The following is a 23,581-nucleotide window of genomic DNA, read 5'->3' as shown; positions in this document are numbered from 1 at the left end:
TTTAAGGCTCCATTATGTAATATAGAGATCAGAGTTAAGTTTTAATATATGCACTACTTGTACTGGTAGCTATGACGTTATTGTCTCATGGCTATGAGAAGTTGGTTCTTAACAAGTAAATCTTTTAAAGGCAAAATTCACCTCATTTGAGTTTTGACCCAGTAGTTCAACAATCATGAAGTACACAGTCTTATTGGCATAACTGATGTACAGCGAGTGTACCTAAGTCACTGTGCTCATGGTTAAGAGCGATGCATATTCCATTTTTACATTTTACTGGAATTTTACATGTTCAATTCATGATTTAAAACCTCTAGGTTTTCAATTCTCCAAACTGTCTGAAGACACAGTGTGCCACAGACTTAAAACTTCTGTTTTCCCCTCTATTTTCTTCAAACAGAAACATTTCTCAAGTGTCTACATGTCCTAGAAGGGGAATTTTTTTGGAGTTGGCCTCTTCTCCGGAATAGTCTGATTGCATCAGGCCTCTGAAGCAAGGGGGAGGGGAAGAGAAAGAAGCTGAAACACAAGGTTGATCTGGTAAGTTTTACATTAACAAGCTGGATAGTATAAGAATGTGGCTTTTTTTTGGCTCAAAATGTCTTAGTCTCAGTGTGGAAACGAGTACTTGGCTGTCCCACCACAGCTTTCTCGAGGTGGGACTCTCAGGGAAGTCTTGACTGGGGAGTATGATTTGTTTACCTATCAGGCGTAAACTTCCAGGTATTCAGTTCATTTTGGGCTTGTTCTAGTTTGTCTTTAGTCTGTTCCAGTTCACCTTTCATTTTTAGGAAAAACAAGTTGATCGCTGTGTCTACCATTGTTGATCTCAGTTGGGCCACACTTGGCTGCTGAACTTGCTGGAGGTACTGGATTTGAGTAGTGCAGTCTTGCCTCTCCTGCTCCTTGGTTGCCAGCCTCATGACAAGAATGTTCTCCCTGCGTGCAGACTCCTGCTTTAGTTTTTCTTCAGATTCCCTTAAGCCAGTCACATCCTTTGAATTAAGATCTGTATACTTTCCCTCCAAAGCTTGAACATACGCTTCATATTGTTTCCATCTTAGAATTAACTCATCCCGTGCCATAACTTTGAAGTCTGTTTCGCTCAGTCGGACCTTTTTAGGAAGAGGTTCTTCGTTGGTCATCAGTCACACAGGCCAAGGCCGCTTCGCTGCCCCCGTCCCCGCGCTCCTCCCGTGCAGACCCAGTGATGGCCTTTATTTGTGGGTCTCGCAACCTCAAAATGGCGCTGAGGGAGGAAACCCCATAATGATTTTTAAATACCAAAAATTGCCAAAAGGCTGTCATTTTAGCTCTTGGGTTATTAATGATTTAAGGTCTAGGTGTACCCCATTCTTATAGGGTGCTATATACTTTTTTTTCTAAGAAGGACTGAGGCTTCCACGTTTTGGCCTTTTTATTGGGCTTCATATGGTCTGTGGGTTGTTTCTTGGGTATTCAGAGCTTTCTGGGGCTAGTGTCTAATTATCAGTGACTGCATATTGTGTCTGTTCTTTTGTGACTGAGTTACCTCACTCAGAATGATATTTTTAGATCCATCCATTTTCCTAGGAATTTCATAAAGTCATTGTTTCTAATAGCTGAGTAGTACTCTATTGTGTAAATATACCACAATTTCTGTGTCCATTCATCTACTGAAAGGCATTGGGGTTCTTTCTAGCTTCTGGCTATTATAAATAAGGCTGCTATTAACATGGTGGAGCATGTGTCTTTGTTGTATGTTGGAGCATCTTTGGGGTATACACCCAGAAGTGAAATAACTGGGTCTTCAGTTGGTACTATGTCAAATTTTCTGAGGAGTAGCCACACTGATTTACAGGGTGGTTGTACCAGCTTACAACCCCACCAACAGTGGAGGAGTGTTCCTCTTTCTCTGCATCGTCGCCAGCATCTGTCACCTGAGTTTTTGATCTTAGCCATTCTTGGTGTGAGGTGAAATCTCAGGGTCATTTGTATTTGCATTTTCCTGATGATTAACTAAGGATGTTGAACACTACTTTAAGTGCTTCTCAGCCATTTGAGAGTCTTCAGTTGAAAATTCTCTATTTAGCTCTGTACTCCACTTTATAATAGGGTTATTTGATTCTCTAGAGTCTATCTTCTTGTATTCTTTGAATAGCTTGGATATTAGCCCTCTATCAGATGTAGCATCGATAAATATTTTTCCCAATTTGTGGGTTGCCATTTTGCCTGTTCAGTATCCTTTGCTTTACAGAAGCTTTTCAATTCTCTGAGGTCCCATTTGTCAATTGTTGCTCTTCAAGCATAAGCCATTGGTGTTCTGTTCAGTAAGTTTTCCCCTGTGCCCAAGTATTTGAGGCTCTACCCCACTTTCTCTTCTATTAAATTCAACTTATCTGGTTTTATATGACAGTCCTTGGTCCCCTTGGACTTGAGCTTTGTACAATAAGATAAGAATGGATTAATTTACATTTTTCTACATGCAGACTGCCATTTAAACCAGCAACATTTGTTGGAAATGCTGTCTTTTCCCCCACTGGATGGTTTTAGCTTCTTTGTCAAAGATCAAGTGACCATAGGTGTGTGGGTTCATTTCTGGGTCTTCAGTTCTTTTCCATTGATGTACTTGCCTGTCTCTGTACCAATACCATGCTCTTTTATTTTTAATCACTATTGCTCTGTAGTATAGCTAGATGTCAGGGATGATGATTTCCCCAGATGTTCTTTTTTGTTGAGAGCTGTTGCAATATCCTGGCTTTTTTTGTTATTCCAAATGATTTGAGAATTACTCTTTCTAACTCTATGAAGAAATGAATTGGAATTTTGATAGAGACTGCATTGACTCTACAGATTGCTTTTGGTAAGATCATCATTTTTACTATATTAATCCTACCAATACATATTTCCATCTTCTGAGAACTGTTTTGATTTCTTTCTTCAGGAATTTGTTCTTGTCATACAGATTGTCTTAGGGTTTCTATTCCTGTACAAAACATCATGACCAAGAAGCAAGATGGGAAGGAAAGGGTTTATTCAGCTTACATTTCTATATCACTGTTCATCACCAAAGGAAGTCAGGACTGGAACTCAAGCAGGTCAGGAAGCAAGAGCTGATGCAGAGGCCATGGAGGAATGTTAGTTACTGGCTTGCTTCCCCTGGCTTGCTTAGGTTGCTTTATTATAAAATCCAGGTCTACCAGCTCAGGGATGGCAGCACCCACAGTGGGCTGGGCCCTTTCCCTTGATCACCAGTTGAGAAAAGGCCTTACAACTGGATATCATGGAGGCAATTTCTCAACTGAGTCTCCTTTCTCTGTGATAATTCCAGCTTGTGTCAAGTTGATACAAAACCAGCTAGAACACAGATCTTTCACTTGCTTGGTTAGAGTCACCCCAAGATATTTTATATAATTTATGACTATTGTAAAGAATGATGTTTCTCTAATTTCTGTTTCAGTCTTTTTATTCTTTGAATAGAGGGAAAAAACTGATTTGTTTGAGTTTACTTTATTTTCAGCCACTTTACTGAAGTTGTCTATCAGCTGTAGGAACTCTCCTGGAAGAATTTTGGGGTCACTTATGTATACTATCATATCACCTGCAAATACTAACTTCTTGACTTCACTCCTCCAAGTTTATATTCTTTTTAATCCCTTTTTGTTGTGTAACAGGTCTGACTAGAATTTAGAGTAGTATAATGAATAGGTAAGGAGAAAAATGGGCAACCTTATTTTGTTCCTGATTTTAATGGGATTATTTTGAGTTTCTCTCCATTTAGTTTGATGTTGGCTATTGGTTTGATGTATATTGCTTTTATTATATTTAGGTATGCACCTTGAATTTCTAGTCTTTTTCAGGATCTAATGAGATTATTATGTGGTTTTTTCATCCTCTTCCTCCTCTTTGGATATTAGAATGACTACCCCCACTTGTTTCTTGGGATTATTTGCTTGGGAAAAATTTTTTCCAGGGTTTTACTTTGAGGTAATAGCTATCTTTGTCACTGAGGTGTGTTTCTTGTATGCAGCAAAATTGTGGATCCTGTTCATATATCCAGTCTGTTAGTCTATGTCTTTTTATTGAAAAATTGAGACCATTGATGTTGAGAGATATTAAGGGACCAATGATTGTTGTTTTCTGTTAGAGGTGGAATTATGTTTGTGTGTTTCTCTTCTCTTGGGTTTGTTGTGAAAAAAATAATTTCTTGCATTTACTTGGGTGTAATTTCCCTTCTTGTGTTGGACTTTTTCTTCTATTATCATCTGAAGGGCTAGGTTAGCAGAAAGATATTGTTTAAATTTGTTTTTGTCTTGGACTATGTTGATTTCTCCATCTATGGTAATTGAGAATGTTTCTGGTTATAGTAGCCTGGGCTGGTATTTTTGTTCTTTTAGCATATATATGACATCTGTCCAGGATCTTCTAGCTTTTATAGTCTCTGTTGAGAAGTCTGGTGTAATTTTGATAGTTCTACCTTCATATGTTACTTGATCATTTCCCTTACTACTTTCAATATTCTCCTTGTTTTTTCTGTGCATTTGGTGTTTTAATTATTTCTGTTCCCATCTTGTGTTCTTTAGACTTCTTGTATGTTTATGGACATCTCCTTCTTTAGGTTAGGGTAGTTTTCTTCTATAATTTTGTTGAAGATGTTTGCTGGCCTTTTGAATTGAAAATCTTCACCCTCTTCTATACCTATCATTCTCAGGTTTGGTCTTTTCATTGTATACAAGATTTCTTGAATGTTTTAAGATAAGGGGCTTTTTGCTTTTTGTGTTTTCCTTGACTGTTGTGTCAATGTCCTCTATTCTATCTTCTGGCACTGAGATTCTTTCTTAAATTCCTTGTATGTTGTTGATGATGCTTGCATCTGTGACTGCTGTTCTCATTCCTAGGTTTTCCATCTTTATCGCTGTCTCCCTTTGAGTTTTTTAAATATGTTTCTATTTTCATTTTTAGATCCTGGGTCGTTTTGTTCAATTCCTTCACTTGTTTTTGTTTTCCTGCATTTCTTTAAGGGATTTATGTGTTTCCTCTTTAAGGGCTTCTACCTGTTTACTTGTTTTCTTTGTTTCTTTAAGGGAGTACTTCTCAAAGTCTATCATTGCCATGAGAATAAAATTTAGATCTGAATCTTGTTTTATAGGTGTATTGGGGTTTCCAGGGCTTTCTGTAATGAACTGCTTGTGATGTTGAGAAGTCTAGTTGGTTCTTGGCTTGCCTTTTGACATCTGGTTATCTCTGGTGTTATCTGGCCTCCCTGTCTCTGATTGGAGCTCATCCTTCCTGTGAGTCTTTGATTCTTCATGTGTCAGAATACCTTGGGAATCAAGCTGCTACTACAGTGTGGGCTATGTGGGTACAGATCCAGAGCCAAGGCTCTGCTCCCTGCAGAGCTAGAAACTAGAAGGCACGTGGGTCTCTGGTTGAGTGAGAATATGGGTCCAGGGGTTTCAGGGATCTTGGTTACACTGGATATTTGGACTGGGTTTGGGGTCTCAACTGAGATCTTGGATGTGTCAGAATATTTGGGGAATCAAGCTGCAACTAGGATGCAAGCTGTTTTGGTTTGAATCCAGAGCTAAGGGTCCCTACCTAGTACAGCTGAGGGTTGCCTGTTTTAAATGCTATAAATCAAACTCTAGAGTTAAGCATTCTATTTAGTCAAGTTTTATAAAGCTGAGCACTGTTCTCAGACATCTGTCTTTATTCCAATACAGTTTATTTGTCATTTTATAACTAACTTTTAATATATCCTTGGTTTAGGGAACAGCTCACAGAAGTTTTGTTTGTTTGTTTGCTTGCTTTTTCAAGCATGGTTTCTTTGTGTCCTAGAACTTGCTTTGTAGGCCATGCTGACCTTGAACTGCCTCTAACTTCAAAGTGCTTAGATTAAAGTTACACACCAACACTGTCTTGTGTTCACATGAATTCTAAACCTTATGAATCAATCAATCAAACTCGGAAGGACTTTATAGCCCTGTGTGGATTTTTTGGAATCCAAGACACAGGCAGAAGCCAAGGATGGAGACTCAAGTTCTTGGACCATAGAACATTGCTTGGGGCAGGTGGAGCACATCATAACGGTATATTCTAGCAAACCTAGTAGGGAAGACATTGCTAAGGGAATTCTACCGAGGAGAAAACCAAGGCAGAATAACAGCAAGTTAAAGAGAACCCACTCTAGAGGTTGATGTATTTGGTCCCCAATTCTTATTTGCATCCAAGAGACAAAAACTCTTTATCAGAATTTCCTCTGTCCACTCAAATGAGGATGTCATTGCTGACTTTCCTTGTCATTGTTCCATGGTTAACTGTTTTACTTCTTTATACCTGTTCATGTGTATGACATGTCTTAATATATTCCCCATACCTGGTCTCTGGGGAAGCCGTGAGGCTACTAAATCCTTTAGAACTGGAGATATAGATAGTTGTGGCTGCCATGAGAATATTGGGAACCACACTGGGCCTCTTATTAAAGTTGTGGAAATTGTCTTTTCCTGATAGCAAACTTTCAGCTTCCCCATTTTTTTTTTGTCTCTTCATTATCTCCAGAGTAGCTCAGTAACTTGCTCAGATATACAGCAGGGAGTGAGAACGTTGATTTGCCCCAAGGTAGTTGAGGAAGGAAAAAAAGTATGACTCAAACATGGTGTCATTATTGCTTGTCTGGGCTCTGGGTTTAGACAGAATAAGGAATCACAATGAAAACTTAGTCCTTAACCTGCGTATCAGGTAACCATGTTTTATTTGTTTGCTTTTTGAGCTGTGGATATTCCCCAGTTAGACTAGAAAAGAGAACCCCTCACCCATGGGCACTTTCCTCCTGCTATTCCCCCAAGGGTCTTACTTGTAGTGCTCTTGTTGATAGAATTTTGAGAATTATCTTAGCATCCCTATTGGGAACAAAAAGAAATGAGCCTTTCTGTGCTCTCTTGGAAAAGCTAAGAGAGAAGGCAGGGTCATAAAATCTCAGCTGCTGGTCCCACTGGGAAGAGGTGAAGATGTCTGAGCTTACCTTTGTTAAGCAGGATTTTATAGACACCATCTTCAGGAGCCAGTGTTGTCTGGCCTTTGCAAAGGACTCAAGAGATTCAGCCCCTTAGACTTCATAGCACCTTGGAATTTTTCTGAAGACTGGGATGCTTACCATTTTGTTCCTTTCAAGTCAATTCCTTTAGGGGGAATTACCCTTTAGCCTTGTTCTTGTAAGACCAAGAAACAACCACTCAGTGACAGATTCCCTGGATTTACAAATGGTAAGATGGTCAGTGGTTTTTGGCTTATGGGTGCATTCAGATAATAGGAGGGACTGCAGTTGAGTAGCAGTTAAGCCATCTATCTCTTCATCCTCTGTGTGTACATCACAAACTTTCACTTCTCTTCCCCCATTGCCTGTTCTTCTTTTTTCTATTTCTAAACTTTGTTTCCTTCTTTCCTCCCTTTTCCATTAATTAAACCTAATAATTATTCACAGAGAGTTTCAAATCATATTGATAAATAAAAGATGTGGAGGCCTGACCTCAAAGATCTCAAGACTAGAAGGAAGCCTTATCTATAAAAGAGCAGTGATAAGAAGGTGTCCTACCACACCACAGAGATAGTTTGATGCTCTTTGTGGTTATAGCCATCACGAATTTCATCTTTGGGTATGAGGCATATAAGACTTCTGTAGCCCAACCTGCCTCTTATTTAGACTACCGATCCTAAGCCTTCCAGATGCTGTCTTTGTAGGTTAGGGCTACAATGTGTAGCATCATTTAGCCTTGAACTCAATCCTGATGTCTTTATTTGTGGTTTTGGGGTAATATATTTGGGCCACTCGGCCTGCTGAAATACTGTAAACTAAATCAGAGGCCATTGGTCTGGGAAAACATAATAGATTGTATGACTAAATGATTTTTTCATGCTATGAAAACCCTACCTCAGTTATTCCTGCCTAGGTTTCTTCCACTTTCAGTTATCCCTAGGGTCTCCAACACTCAGACAAAAGTGAAATCTCAGCAGGAGAGCTCATCTGTAGCTAGCCATCTAGCTCTGTCCTAAGAGTTCTGCTCTGTACAAAATCTCAATGAGCTCAACTAGAAGACACTGTAAAGACTGCAATCTTTACCTTCCATTCGAGATCCTGTGTGCCCAATAAGGGAAGGCAGTGACTGAGAGCAAGGCTCTGAGGCAAGACCACATAAACTCCCCTTTACTTCTCTCATGCCAAGCTTGTAATCTAGAACATACTGTTCTCTCCAGCAATTAGATTTTCACCTATAATACATGGGCAAAAATATTTCCTTCAATGAGTTATGATGTTAGGATAAAGTTAGGGGAACAATGGCTGGAATTTAGAAATTATTCAGAATAAATATTAATTGTTTTTATTATTGCAAAGGCAAGGAACCATCCATTCAGTCATACCTCACTATAGACAATTCTTTCTCAGTGGTTTGGGAATTCAGTTAATAGGAGAGTTAATTCTCTAGGATTCTTCAGACTGTAATCAGCCAATGAACAGGAAATACAGGATGTATGCTACTTGGGTTAGGAGTGTGAGATGGTAGCACAGAAGGGAAAGCTTCCTGGTCGAGCTGTGGCCACAGTGTGAGCAATAGTGCAGGTGCTGTTTCCACTTCCATGGTAAGAAGCTAGGGAAGTTCCCTAAAGTTGGATAGAAGCAGAGATGTACAGAACACAGGGAGTGCTAGCATGAAGATGTGTGCCTAGAGACAGGAGAGGTGAAGACAGCTGCATACTGAGGCTTAGTCCTCACAGGTCAGGTAGGCTAGGAATGACTAGTGTGTATGCCTTAAATGATGGGGCTTCAGAGCTGTTAAAATGCTTTCAGTTGGGATCAGCTAGAAAATCCTTAAATAACACATGCACCTGTCTCTTGAAGGATATGTTGACACAGATGAATGTCCAGCCCTGAGAAAGGGAAGCAGACACAAAGTCCTGCCCCTAAACAAGAACTCTTTTGAAACCGATTCCCACTAAGAAAAGGGAGGTCAGTTTTCTCCAGTAAAGTCTTGCTGTGTATGTCAGTCTCACCCAAAGGTAACCCACATGCTTAGGAGAAACAGGAAAGTGACCCATGTTTTTTGTTTGTTTGTTTGCTTGTTTGATTCTTCTAGGTATTTAATTTTTGTTTTTGTTTTGGTATAGTTGTTGTTTTTGTTTGTTTTTATTTTTTTCTCATTTATATTTCTTTCATATCTCTTGTCTTGAAATAGAGTTTGAGAGGAGAAAGAACATACAGTTAGGTGGGGAGGATCTGGGAGAAGTTGAGAAAGGGGAAGAAAATATTCAAAGTGTATTGTACAAAAACATTGTAAAGATATTTTTAATATTTCTGTATCTGATGTTAATACAATGTCAATGTCTTCAGAAACACCAGAAGAAGAATCAGATCCCATTATAGATGGCTGTGAGCCACCATGTGGCTGCTAGGAATTGAACTCAGGACCTCTGGAAGTACAGTCAGTGTCTAACTGCTGTGCCATCTCTCCAGCCCCTGAAAAACTTGTTTTAATTAAAAAAAAGACTGCATTGAAGAAGGAAAATTTAGAGGCAAGGGTTACAACAATACCAGAGGAGAGGATGGTCCCTTGACTTGGTTGAAAGAAAGGATGGCTGTGAGGATGATGAGCAGTAGACTAGTAAGGAGAGGTGATAGGGACACAGAAACTGGGGATGGCTCCAAGTTTTTTTCATGTTTCTCCCATTGAAAGCAACATTGTCTCACTGATTAGCATATAAGTGGCATCCTAGTTCAGATTTTTAAAGCAATGTTTGGAAATTTCCTTTACATGTCTCTCTTTGAGCATATGTTTGTATGTGCCTATGTGCATGCATATTGTTTCGGAATTATAGTTAATATTTGTATTACTTGGCAATGCATTGAATGTGTTCACCCTTATGGAGCACAGTCAAGCAGACACTAAAGGGCTCTTTTAAACTTTTTCCCTCATTGGATCTAGGCACACTTGTTAATACTAGACCTGTGTTACTGCAGCCATGCTGGTAGGTGTGTGAGGATGTGGGATTGAAAAGCAGAAGTGGGCATGGCTCTGTGCTGTGCTTCTGCAATGTCCAGACAAGTAATGGTGTGAGAGCCTCTTACCCTCATCAGTTCTTAACAGACAGCTGCTTCTGTGAAATGCCTTCAGTAGTGTTCTCTGTTCTCCTGCAGCATCTGGTGTCAGGTCTGTGCTTTATGAATCTTTGTATGAATACTTTGAGTGCTTCTTTTTTGGTTTTCTGGCTTGTCGTGGGTTTTTCTCTCCCCCCCCCCCAAAACTGGCCTATTAAAGCAATTTTACCTTGGCTTACCTTAGAGTTTATTGATCACGTTTGATTCTAAAAATTCAATTGTTTTAGATTTATCACTTGAATTTACAGTATATCCAGAATATTGGGGAGGAGGGTTGAGGGACCTGGAAGTAGAAAAGAAGGGAAGAACTTTCCTGCTTGAATACAGGATTCATCAGCATTCCCTGGGAAAACTCCAATATCTGTGCATATTACACACAAGCAAATGTTTCATTACTATTACAATTATATGTGTGTGGGCCTGTCTGACTGACATAACTTGGTACACTTCATCTGTTTGCTTACTCTCTTTTTTGCATATGTCTGATGTGTATGTGTGTGTGTGGTTGGTTGTGTGTTTACATTTTTGTGTGCACCACTGTGTGTATGTATGTGTGTCTGACTGTCTGTCTGTGTGAATTTGTACGTGAGTGTGCTTAGTGACTGACATTAGATTATCCCTCAATTGCTTGCACAGTATTCTTTGAAAAAGACTATCTCAATTAAACCCAGTATTCATAATTTCAGCAAGTGTCAATAGCCCTGTTGCTCTGGGATCCCCTGTCACTACCTTCCCACAGATGGATCCAGAGTGTGATACAGCATGTGACCTGTCATGTGTTATGTGGTGTTTTCAGGAGTTATATGAAATGTTTTAGATATTCAACATGATCCCACGCCATGACTGTCATCAGCCTCCCCTGACAGACGAAGACACTGAGGAACTGGGAGTTTCAATAACTTGAGAAGTGTGCACAGCAAATGACCACTGAGCTCAGAAGCCACATACCAACCTTCAGTTATTTTTGAATAAAAACTAATACTTTTCATATTATGTATATTGCTTTTGCCTATATGCATGCTTGTGCACCATGTGTGTTTCTGGCCTATGAAGGTAAGACCTGGGAGTCAGATTCCCCAGAACAGGGGATAGACATAGCTTTGAGCTATCTGGTCCTTTGGAGTAGCACTCAGTACTTCACCTTTGAGCCATCTCCTCAGCCTGTGTCTTCCCTTTCTGCCTCTATTTCTGGCACATGTCAGGTGGCACATAGAATGATATATTCTCTTACAGCCACCACCATGTGGATGACTCTAGGACACAACCAAAGTTACGTTTCTGAGTTCATACTGCTTGGCTTCTCCAGGGACTCCACAACCAACAGCATCCTCTTCATTGTCTTCCTTCTCATCTACCTGAGCTCAGTCCTGGGCAACGGGCTCATCATCATGCTGGTCTGCCTGGACACACAGCTGCACACTCCCATGTACTTCTTTCTCTGTACCCTCTCCCTGTTTGATATGACCTATGTCACCACCACTATTCCCCAGTTGTTGGTGCATCTTCTTGCTCACTCTCAGACCATCTCTTTTGCTGGCTGCTGGCTGCAGATGTATGTGTTTGGTGCCCTGGGTATAACTGAGTGCACCTTCTTTGTTGTGATGGCTTATGACAGGTATGTGGCCATTTGCTATCCACTGCATTATACTGTCATCCTCAAGTGGAGCCTATGCATACGGTTAGCAGCAGGGTCTTGGATCTGTGGTTTCTTTTCATCTTTATTGAATACTTTCTTCACTATGAGTCTGCCATATTGTGGGCCCAACAGGGTCAACCACTACTTGTGTGAAGGTCCTTCAGTGCGCAGCCTGGCTTGCATGGATACCCATCTTCTTGAGATGGTGGACTTGGTCTTGAGTGTCCTTTTGGTTCTTATTCCAATCTCCCTCATAGTGGCCTCCTACGTTCATATTGCCAAGGCAATTCTCAAGATCAAGTCCACCCAGGGCCGCTGCAAGGCTTTCTCTACCTGTGCCTCCCACCTGACTGTTGTTACACTTTTTTATATTCCTGCAACTTACATTTACATGAAGCCCAGCTCCAGCTACTCCTCTGAGCAAGACAAGCAGATCTCACTCTTTTATAGTGCTTTTACACCCTTGCTCAACCCTGTGGTCTACACTCTGAGAAACAAGGACATTAAAAGGGCATTTCTCAAGGTGATGGTTTATGGCAGGTGTACCAGTAGACCAAAATGGTGAGTCCTTAGATAGACGTTATATAAAGTGTTCGTTGTTTAACACAAAGACAGTGGCTTTGTTTTATGTGAGCAACATTTTTCATTTGATCCAACACAAAACTTAATAACTAGAGACAACATTAATGAAATAGAGTTTGCTGTATTGATAAAATGACTACACCACAGTTCAACAGAAAATATAAATATTAGTGCTTCTAAATTCAAAGACTCCTTGGTGGTCCACTTTTTTAGTGGTAGATTCAAGTCTCCATGTGTGATGAGTCTCAGATACATCCATCAAATACAGAAGTAAAGAAATAGTGGATAAAACCTATAACACCTAAGCTTCTCAATAGTGATCAGCCTCTCTTTGCACACATTCTTTTGCCAATAAAATCATCATGGTCTAACCTGACAGCAAGATGTTGGTGTTTATTTTACTTCCACAGAGAAGCAATGAAAGTCATGTAACAATTGTCTTATATTTATACTTCCTATAAAGAGAGATGAGAAATTAACAGAAGTTTTGTAGCCTGCTTTATTTTCCCAGGAGCTAACTGTATGCATGTAAGACAGCAGGAAACATGTTATTAGTGATGTTGGAATAGAAACTATAGAGGCTGAGTTGCTGTTGGCTTAGTACAGCACAGGTTGTCATTATTAAAATTGAGATAATAGTGTGTGAAAAAGAAGTATAGGCCAGAGACTAAACTTTCTGCCTAAATTCAATGTGGTCTCTGGCTAAACATGATGAAGTTTGAATTGTATGTTTAAAGGGAATTTGAAAAAGTTGCATTTTATTGCAGAAGTCTCAGCTTTTGTTGCAAGTTTTATGCATCTTCTGAGGCCACATCCCCCCTGTGTCTGCTTATGTTGGTCCTTTTGTATACTGAGGCGGTGGTATCCTTTGTCTTACAGCTCCAGAGAAGCTTTTTTTGTTCAATCAGTAAATTCCCCTGTGATTTATGGCCTGAACTATTTTTTCTAATGATGCCTCCTTTATTGATGATTTTCTTTTTAACCATATTTTGAGGGGCACTGAATACAATCTATTCATAGTTAGGATTTATTATTTATTTTTGGGTTTCTTTTATGAAGATCTTATACATCCCATCCAAGCTTGGAATCCTCAATGTATTTAAAAACAGTCTTGAATTTTGGATCTTTCTTTCTCTACCTCCCATTACTGTGATTATAGGCATATGACACAAGACATGCTGATATTTTAGTTTCTGGACAATGTTTTTTGTAACATAAAGGTCTCACGTTGGTAAAATCCCACTCATCCATTATACCTTTGTCTCTTTTCTTAAAAAAATTTTGGTTAATTTTCAGAAGTTTGTTTTACTGTTTTCTCTTTTTTTATTAGATACTCTGTATTTACATCTGAGATGTTATCCCTTTACTCTTCCCTGCTCCCATCTCCCCCCCTCCAGCTAATATCACAAAGGTGCACTCCCTTCTGATCCCCCTCTCCACCCCATTGCCTTGTTATTCCCCTACATTGGGAAAACATGCCCTCTCTGGAACAAAAGCCTCTTCTCACATTGATGCCAGGCACTTCTATCTTCAGCTACATATGCAACTGGATCAATAGGTCTCTCAAAGTGCACACAAAGGTTAGTGTTTTACTTTATGGGAGTTTTGGAAGGTTTGGTTGGTTGATAATGTTATCCTCCCATGAGGTTACAACCCCTTTCAGCTCCTTATGTCTCTTCTTTTGCAACTTCATTGGAATCCCAGAGTTTAGACTGATGGTTAGCTGCAAGCATGCTCAGCTGTATATGACTCTAGCATAGTCCCTGAGGGGGCATATACCTCTGTCTCTTAGAATATATTCCAGAAGACATTTCCTGATGCAAGGTCATAAAAAATTCTCTTATATTTTTAAACGTTCATTTACATTTTAACTCAGTTTGTGGTAATTTTGTGCCCAGGGTCCAATTTCATTCTTTTCTGTGTGTATATCCATTGTCTCAACATTGTCTGCTTTATTCTTGACTATTACTGGTTGACAATACATTTCAGTGCTTGTGTTGATATGACTAACATAATGCTATCCTGTTGTGACTCCATTTTGTGTTTGTTCACACATGTATCCACCCTCTACCTTCCTCAATACAACCATCACATCTGCCTTGCTCATACATTTGAGGTTTTAATGTCCTTGACTATAGTCCAGATGTATTGACCAAAATAATTGTCAATATATGTCTAAAATGCTTGAAATTCTCTTCAGGAACAAGAAATTCAAGGTTACTCTGACCATCATCTAACTCTGATCTATCTCAGTGGTTTTTGCTTTTAAGATCTGCACTCCTGAACTTGGGCACCAAGAAGTTCTTCAGAGGCTGGAGCCCACACTTGGTCTGATCATCAATACAGGAACCTTAAAACTCTTAACTGCTTAATCAACATGGTTGTCAACAACACTATGTGTGTGTGTCATTACAAGGTCTGGAGTGTCAGATTCATTTTATTAAATTCTATGTGAGCCTTTTGCTGATGTCATTCTCTTCTGGCTGCTGTGGCTTTGGAAATCAGAAGCACTCTAGTCTCCCTTTTTCTAATTTGTTTTGCCTCTTCTGAGGTGCTTGCAATTTCCATTGACATTTAGGATCCATTTGGCAATTTCAAAAGAGTAGGAGCTATAAAAAAGGAACATAGAATTTGAAAGGGAAATTTGGGATGTGTTGGCTTCTTAACAATAGGAAATTTAGTATTAAAGGAACAAGAAGGCATTACATAACATACAGTACACAGTTATGAACCACAGAACACCAGTGTGCACCCACAGTTAACTGTTTACATGAACACATAAATATTGCTTGAGGAAGTGGCCTAAGTGTCTTACTGCTACTACATCCACTGAACATTCCAAAGTGATGATCTTTATGGGTAGTTCTCTATGGTGAATTGAGGGGAGGCACAAACTCATGCTGGTTACATGGTTAAATATATACATCATTCTGTATGTTATGCCCAGTACACCTGAAAGTGAATAACTTGAGCACTGTGTTGTGTGTCTTGGATGTGTCTAAAGCCAGTCAAAAGATAAAGCCTTTCAGGGAACAGAACACTGTGTAGGACATTTTGATGTTCCTTTGATTTGGAGGGATAAAAGGCCAACATGTAAGACTTCATATTGCCTAAGTGCACTCTGATCCATGGGTTGGTTATATAATCATGGATGTCTATATAATCACAATTGGAAAAATGGAGTGAATGGTTATGGGCAGTGAGATATAGACAGTCTTCCTGGAAGTCATGGATGGGTGCTCATAGGCTCAGTTGTTAATCTACTAGGGTCACTGTACTAACTGGACATGTGTGAAACTGCCTTCTTGGATCTCTATGCCCATAGCTAAGTGCAGTTTCCAGGACTCCTCAGAGGAGATTCCTTGTGCAGTGGTTGCTGGTCAACACATAAAATCAATCAGTAAAAGTATAAAGAGGTGTCTGTGGAATGTTAGGTCCCAAGTGATAGATTTTTACCACCTTCTGCCAAAGCTGCCAAACTACTGTAAAGGAGACAGTAAGACTGAATTAAACAGAGATTGTGGAGGACTAAGGTAGAGCAATGTATTACGGACATTACAGGACACTGTACTCATATCTCAGAGCTCTAGTTGCCTACAAAAGACCTAGTTGGCCAACAATCCAGTGTGTTCTTTTGAGCCCCTCTATTAACTGATCTGTTCTAGATAATTTATAAGTTATAGAGGATAAAGAGTCAGATTTCTTCATTTGAATGACCCCTGGCACATTGTCAAGCTCCAATGTATGGCCCCCACACCATGCTAAATGTGCAGCACAAATTAGAGCAAATGGAGCTTTAAAAAGCATACAAAGTGTGAGGCAGTGTGTGGTGAGTACTGGTGAAATTAGGGAAATGTTGGCATGAAAAAGATCCAGCTACCTTGTAATGTGCAAGAAATACTCATGAAAGATAATAGGCAATACAATAAAGGAAGATATGGTAAACATATTCTCTCATACAAAAATGTTCCTCATTAGGTGTCCCCAATAGGACAGGGTTTGAACAGTCCAATGGGTGTGATGTCATTCTCTTCAGACACTTGCCTACCATTTTCTCCAGCCATCCTCTTATGGCTTTCCCTGGACATTTTCACTGTTAACTGGATTTAGAGTCAAGGTAGAAAGTATCTCTAGCCTAGTTTATGAGACTTTTCCTGAACTGTTTAACAGATGAGAGGTGGCCCATATTGATTGTGGGTATCACCATCAGTTCCAGAGAGATAAAAGACTATGATGGCAGAATAAACACATGGCAACTAGACGAGGATGGTAAGGGCTGACATCTTGAACCCCAATCAGATAACAATGAGTGTACAAAAAATGGTGACTGACTTGGAAAGTTCAATGCCTGCCCCTAGTGATACAATTCTTCCATCAAAGCACCAACTCCCAAAACCATCTTAACAGTGTTACTAACTGGAGGCAAAGCTTGCAAGTTCTTTAGAGCACAGGGACATCTCATTTAAACCACCAGAGCATCCTAGGCCTAGGGTCCTAGGCATTGTACTAAGGAGAATTGTACTAAGCATTGGAATTGGTCGGTCTGCTTCCTGGCTGAGAATGCAACATGACCAGTTTACTCACCCTTCTGTTGCATGACTTCCATGTCATCCTTACTACGCCCTTATCTTGGACACGTTTTGTGTTATAGACAGACATGATGACCACAGCAACTTACAGAAAAACACATTTAACGGGGGCTTCCAGTTTTAGAGTGTTAGCCCATCACCGCCATAGCAAGAGGCTTGTCAGCAGGCAGGCAAGCATGATGCTGAGAGTTTACATCTGATTCACAAGTATATGGTAGAGAGAAAAGGGGAAACTGGGATTAATTTGGACTTTTATATCGCAACAGCCCCATTCCAACTCACCAGGAACATACTCACTTTAAGAACCTTATATCTAATCCTTTCCAAAGAGTTTCATCAACTGTGAAACTGTTTGTTCTCTTGGGATTGTCCTTTGAAGTCCTCTAAGATGGACCATCTGCTGCATCCTTCACTCTGGGACCTTCAAAGGACTGAGAAACCTGGGGATTCACACATTGGAATATTAATCCAAGGATCTGGGCATTCTTTCAGTCATTCTGGACACCCTGTGAAAGGCTACGTTTAAGAAAAGTAATAGTAAGCTTTTTGGGGAGATGTAGGAGTGGATGAGACTTCTGTTTGTTAAGTCATGGATGCCTTTTTACCTTTCTGTGACATTTTCTGCCTGGTTTCTGGTTATGTAACTCCTTGATCTGGGAACAGGGAGGGTCTCTTTAGGTCTATGCATCTATCTTCAGGGAAAAGGCAGATGTCCCATGGCTCACTGGATATTTTTGGTTAATTGGTATTCATCCAGAGTCACCACTTTTTGTCTTCTGATCTGCCTTGCAACCCTGAGGATGCCCCGGTGACACCAGGAGTCAAAGTACTTACATAAGCCTTTCATCACATTGCTTGTCATCAGGGTCCCAATGCCTGAGAGAGAATGTGTGAAGCTCATGGGTTTATACACTGTGAAGAAAGGAGGAAGTGGTCGACAATACTGAGGAACAGGAGATAAGAGAAGTCTGGGCAAATACCTGAGACCATAGTGACGTCTGGACCCACACTGCTGCTGGGGACCTCATCCAGGTCAATGGTCCTAAGGCGGGGTTAAGTCTGTGTTAATATCAGAGGTTCATATAACCACAAAAGGCCATGGGCATGTCTAAGCACTGTGCTGAGATAGTCCTGCTCCTAGGTGGCTATCAGTTCTTAAAGCTGGTCCTACTTCTTTGCCTAGGGAGCTTGGAAGGGCTGGGTCTGGGTGAGTGGGTTCATAAGAACTCCCCTGAGGATGTCAGTGGGCAGTGAAGCCTTGCCCCACATCTGGACAGCACATTAGAGCTGGCCTTGGTGGTAGGGATATTTGTTAACCTGCCCAAAGTGGAGATGAGCAGGGGGGAAATCTGGCCCCACCTTTTGTCTGTGGTGCTCTGCCAGAAGCACAGTAAATATGTCCTCTCTTGCCCTTTCCCCTTTTCAACCTATGGCACATAGAGAGGTGTTCCCAAGGTTATGAGAGCAGGAAAGTGGACCCTGAACCTCGCCTGGGAAACACAGTAGATGTGGCCCTGGTGGCATGGGTATGGGAGATGTGGCATGCTGACCAGCTCAGCTACCACCCATCCCCAAATCCAGTAATGTGGGTTGGGCTACACCAACATCTCTCTATCAGGTCCCTTAGAAAAAGCCCAAAAGTACTCTGAGTGAACCCTAAATTTAGGAATTAAATTCTTTGCATTGTTGGAGCTTGGTTTTGTCTTAGGGTTATGCCCTGTATATTCATTCTTGAAATAAAAAAATATTTATTTTGATATTGCAGAGTACACAGCTGTGATGTTTTAGACTTTTAAAGAGGAAATTATGGAATTTTATGGAAAAATTAAATTTAAAAACTGGATAATTTTAAGTAAGACCTTTTGCAGATATTCAAATATATAAGGATAGGGGACATTTTATATTTTGGTATATATATATTTTGGTATATATATATATATAATGACATTCTTATTAGTATATAATCTTGAGGACAAGTAAAAGGCTGAAGATTTAGGGCCACAGCTATGAACACCAAACCCTCAATACCAGAGATTGCGATATTCCTATCTTATGATGCAGAAAGACAATATCCTACCTAAGAGATATGGCAAATGGTTTCTCATATAAGGTCTATTCAGGGTAGCAGAAACTGACTTAAGAATGTACAGCTAACAGCTTTGTTTTGGCTAACACTGCTGAGCTGCAGCTCTCTTTGTAAACTGAGTCATACAAGAAACAGTTATATTATGTAATGATGCACTGTGTAAGTAACAGTCAGGAAGAAAGTCTTGCCTGCCCTTTTACAGATGATATCCCACATTAAAAACAACTTTTTATATTTAAAAGAGCTTCAATTCAGAAGTTGTTATTAACATGTAAAAGATGATTAAGATTAATATGTTCAGAACTATTCTTGTAGGCATGCTGCGTATTAATATAATTAATTAGAGGAACAAACTTTATTTGACCCTCTGTATGTGTTTTCAAGGTATAACCTAAAGCAAGTAACTAAAACCAACAAGGGTTATTTAGTTCAGATACATCTTACAGGTAATGGGACAGAGACAGAGGCAGAGAGACAGAAAAAAAGGTGACACAAAGAGATAGGGAGATTTCTCAAAGGTGAATTGCTATCATAGAAGTCTCTAGCTCTTTCCCTACACCTTGGGCAGGCTGAGTCATGTCAGTGTCATGGTGGGAGGGGCTTCAAGCCAAGTTCATAGGGGTTGAACTCAACGCCACTCAGTTGACTTTGTTCTTAGTCATAGAGCCAGCACCACAAGCCTCTACCAAGCAGCTTGCTTTAAAATAGGCAGGGACTTTCCTTTCTTTAGCATTCTTATCTATCAAGACTTTTAGAGATACACCCAAACTGCATCTCTTTAGGACACACCCAATTGCTTTTGACATCGATTTAAGCTTTTATATTTCACTAACCATTGGGATCTCCCTGTACAATAATCAGATATTCTGTAACAGTATTGGGATTCCCCACTTACTAGAAATATGGGTCTGAAAGTTCCAAATGTAAAGTTTTACTTTAAGTGCTTAAACTATAACTTCTAATGTAGTCTACATCTGTCTTAGCAGATTTCCACTTGGCTGGCAGAAACCATCCAAGAATCAGCTGTGGACATCAATCTGCAGAGCTCTGGAATTGCTGAATGCTGATGTGAATCACATCAGCCAATGTGATTTCTCCATGTTCCTTCAGCTGGGTCATCCAAACAGATGCTTCTGGTGAATGCCCCATTGTCCAGCATTTGACTAGCCATCCAGCCTTACTGAGCCCTGAGAATGATGCCTTAGTTTTATCTGGAAGTAGTTACAAAACAGATCACATCATTCCTTGTCCCCACAACATGTGCAAATGCCATGTCAAAAGGAAACTTCCTGGTGCCAGGGGTAAATGGCATATAAGAACAGTGACCCAGATTTATCAACATGCAGATTCATTAACTGAAATAATGCTACAGTCTGATAGGGCACTTGTCCTATTCTATGAAGAATTAAAAAAGGTAATATATGGCACTAAAAGAAAATTTTCATTTCCATACAAACCATTCAGGATTATAACCTGGTTGTATTAAAATATTTTAAGAGGGGAACCTAATATGAAATAAATGACTCTCTCCCATTCTCATTTCCAGCTTCCTCCTACATAATAACTATTGTGGGCCATCACAGGGGCTTAGTTCCTTCTGTTCATGTCTAGGTACCAAAACTCTGATGATTATTAGTTCCCAGTATTCACATGTATCCACAATAGAGTCGAATATTTAACTAAGGATACAACTCATGGGGGCAATACATGGACCAGAGGTACCCTGTACTCCCTACCTGCCCAAGGACAAGGTAATGTCCTGGGATTCTGGGAGATGTAGTTCTTGAAAAGTAACAAGCCACATTTTTTTCTCCATAAAGGCATGTGTTTGACACATGTGCACTGGATGTGCTTGATCACATGTGAGTGAGAGATACAGAAGCAGGAAATAAATCAAAATGTATACTTTACCCTGATTGAACCTGATAGTAAGTGCGATGAGTTGTGGGTTTTACGTTTTTAAGCCCCTGAAAAACATGATTCAGCAGTCACATCCTGGAAACCCAGAGGTGGGCCTGGTCAGAGCTCTTTTTACCTGGCTAGTTTTTTAAAGCTTGTTTCAAATTTGGCTCAATGTTATGAAACTTGCTTTTCATGTATGAGTCTCAGGATTAAGAGTTTCAACTGCTCAGCATAATCATACTTAATTCTCCCAGCAATCCCATATATGAAGAGGTTAGTGTTGACAGTTTACAGAAAAGAAAGCAGAGGCAGGGCCACAGTGAGCTCATGTGAGAATGTTCCAGAACAAGATATATCTGGAAACCAAGTTTCGTATGTGCTTAAGGGCTACAATTCCCTGGGAAAGATCTCTCACTCGGGAGTTAGGGGACTGGCACTGCTGACCACCAGTGATGACTTGTCATGGAGGACTCTTAAATGTCCATGTAATTGTCCTGGCACAGGTCCTGGATACACAGTTGAGGAAGAAAATCAGGCGACACTTAAACATGGTGTGACCGGAGGTCAGGGAGGGTCTCGCAGTGAATGAGAATGTGAGGCTTTGTCTGTCCCAACTCCTTTGCCCTGAGCTCCACACCTTCCCCAATTAGGCCCAAAATGGAGGTCATCATTTTTATATTTGCCAGATATTTTCTCCTGCTCTGTCCCCCAAGAGATTTTTCCAAGGAGTGTGCTTGTTGAGAGCATTCAGGGAATCCCAACTGGGAACAGAAATGGTCCTTTCCCAACTCTCCTGGGAAGACTAAGAGAGAAGGCAGGATCCTAAAGTCACAGCAGCTGGCATGTCTGAGACTCAGTTTGTTGTGACAGTTCACCGCCCTCAGAAGCCCAGCCTAGCCTTTTTGGAGACTCAGCTAGCTGACCTGTCAGAAACCTTGGATATGTTCTGCATACTGGGCTGCCTACACTATCACATCTCTGGATCCAGTTGTTTAGGGTTTTTTCTGGTAGTCTCTGCGACAAGAGCAAGAAACAGCCATTCAGTGACACCTTGCTGGACCCATGAATGGTAAGTTGATCACTACTCCTGGGCTTTATTGTGGGATTCAGGTATCACATAGGAATGAAGATCAGAAGTAGCTGGACCACCCTTTTCGACTGTGTGCACATCATCATAGACCTACAGCCCTACCCCCATTGCCTGCTTTCCTTCCTTCACCCTGTTCTATCTCACCCTTGCACCCTATATTCCTTCCTCCTTACCCTCCTACCTCCTCTATGCATTAAATGTTTCCTGACAGTTTGTTTCCTGCCATGCTCTAGGTTGGTATTAGACACAATGATGCCATGTTGTTCTGAGCTCAAAGATCTTAAGTGAGGCTGAAAGCCATGGCCATGAATACAGTGGTGGTCTGTTAGAAACAGCCTTCCACCACACAGGGGGACACCTGGATATGCTCTTAATGCAGTTTGGTTTTGACCAGTAGATTGATCTCATGCTTCCAGCCTGGCTGTGTAGCTTTATGGGTGATGCTACACTTCATATTCTCATTTTCTGAACTCTGGGAGTCAAGCTGAAGTTGAGTATTGCCAGGTAGCCTTTTTTTTTTGCTCAGAATTCATAATCTGGTTGTCTTTGCTTTCATAATGCTGGAATGAATGATCTCTATCATCAGGCTTAGTTGGACATTATAAATGATGACACAGACTGGTAGACAGGCAAATCAATAAAGACAATATTTGACTAAATCATTTTCCTCTGTCTCTGTCTCTTTCTGTCTCTGTACGTAACTGTCTCTCTGTTTTTGTATTTTTGTCTGTCAGTCAGTCAGTCTGTCTGTCTCTCTATGTTTGATTCTTTGTGTCTCTTCCTGGTTTTGAGTCTCTGTTTTTCTGAGTCTGTCTTTCTCTTTGTCTCTGTTTCTGTCTCTTACTCTCTGTCTCTTTTACACACAGACACACAGACGCAGACACAGAGAATGAGAGACCCAGAGAGAGAAAGAGGGACCCAGAGAGAGAGAGAGAGAGAGAGAGAGAGAGAGAGAGAGAGAGAGAGAGAGAGAGAGAGAGAGAGAGAGAGAGAAAGAAGGAGGAGGAGGAGGAGGAGGAGGAGGAGGAGAAGAAGAAGAGGGGCTTTTACCAAAATGTTCTTAGCTCCAGAATACTTCAGTTTACCAAATTTCCTCCCATTGTTTCCTTCTGACTTTCAGTACATCCCCCAGAGGCTCCCGCACTCAGACATAAGGGAAATTGCATCAAGTGAGCTGGTCTGTGGCTAGCGATCCACCTCTGTCCTAGGAGCTCTGTCCAATTAGATGGACACTTTGAAGACTTTGCCTTCACCTCCCACTTGAGATCCTGTGTGCCAGAGCAGAGAAGGTAGTGACAGAGAGCCAGGCTCTGAGACTACACCATGCAAACTCCAACTTCTCCAATGGCAAGCTTATAATCTAGAACAAATTGTCCTCTCCAGGCCTTAAGTTTTTTCATATAGCACTTGGGTAAAATCCTTCCTTCAGTGAATTGATGTGAAGTTAGCCTAAAGCTAGTGGAACAATGACTGGAAAATACAAATTACCCCAAATAAATATTAGTTGTTTAATTATTACAAAAAATAGGGAAGCATGCATGCTGCCCTAACATAGATAATTTGTTGTTAC

General features: G+C 40.5%; 2 protein-coding genes across 2 annotated transcripts; one reads left to right on the top strand and one right to left on the bottom strand.

Moving 5' to 3' along the window:
- Positions 1-698: 698 nt before the first annotated feature.
- LOC308424503 (pre-mRNA-splicing regulator WTAP-like) lies at positions 699-1,145 on the bottom strand (the record flags this gene model as incomplete). The annotated part of the gene is made up of 1 exon (XM_080921494.1): positions 699-1,145. One exon carries the CDS (start codon positions 1,143-1,145, stop codon positions 699-701), a length of 447 nt encoding a protein of 148 aa, XP_080777620.1.
- Positions 1,146-11,367: 10,222 nt separating this feature from the next.
- Positions 11,368-12,327, top strand: LOC308423973 (olfactory receptor 2G3-like; the record flags this gene model as incomplete). The annotated part of the gene is made up of 1 exon (XM_080920798.1): positions 11,368-12,327. One exon carries the CDS (start codon positions 11,368-11,370, stop codon positions 12,325-12,327), a length of 960 nt encoding a protein of 319 aa, XP_080776924.1.
- Between the last annotated feature and the right edge of the window lie 11,254 nt (positions 12,328-23,581).

The sequence above is a fragment of the Micromys minutus genome, assembly GCF_963924665.1.
Source record: "Micromys minutus genome assembly, chromosome: 9".
Lineage (NCBI taxonomy): Eukaryota > Metazoa > Chordata > Mammalia > Rodentia > Muridae > Micromys > Micromys minutus.
Note: the sequence above shows the minus strand (reverse complement) of the source record. Positions and strands in the feature narration are given on the sequence as shown.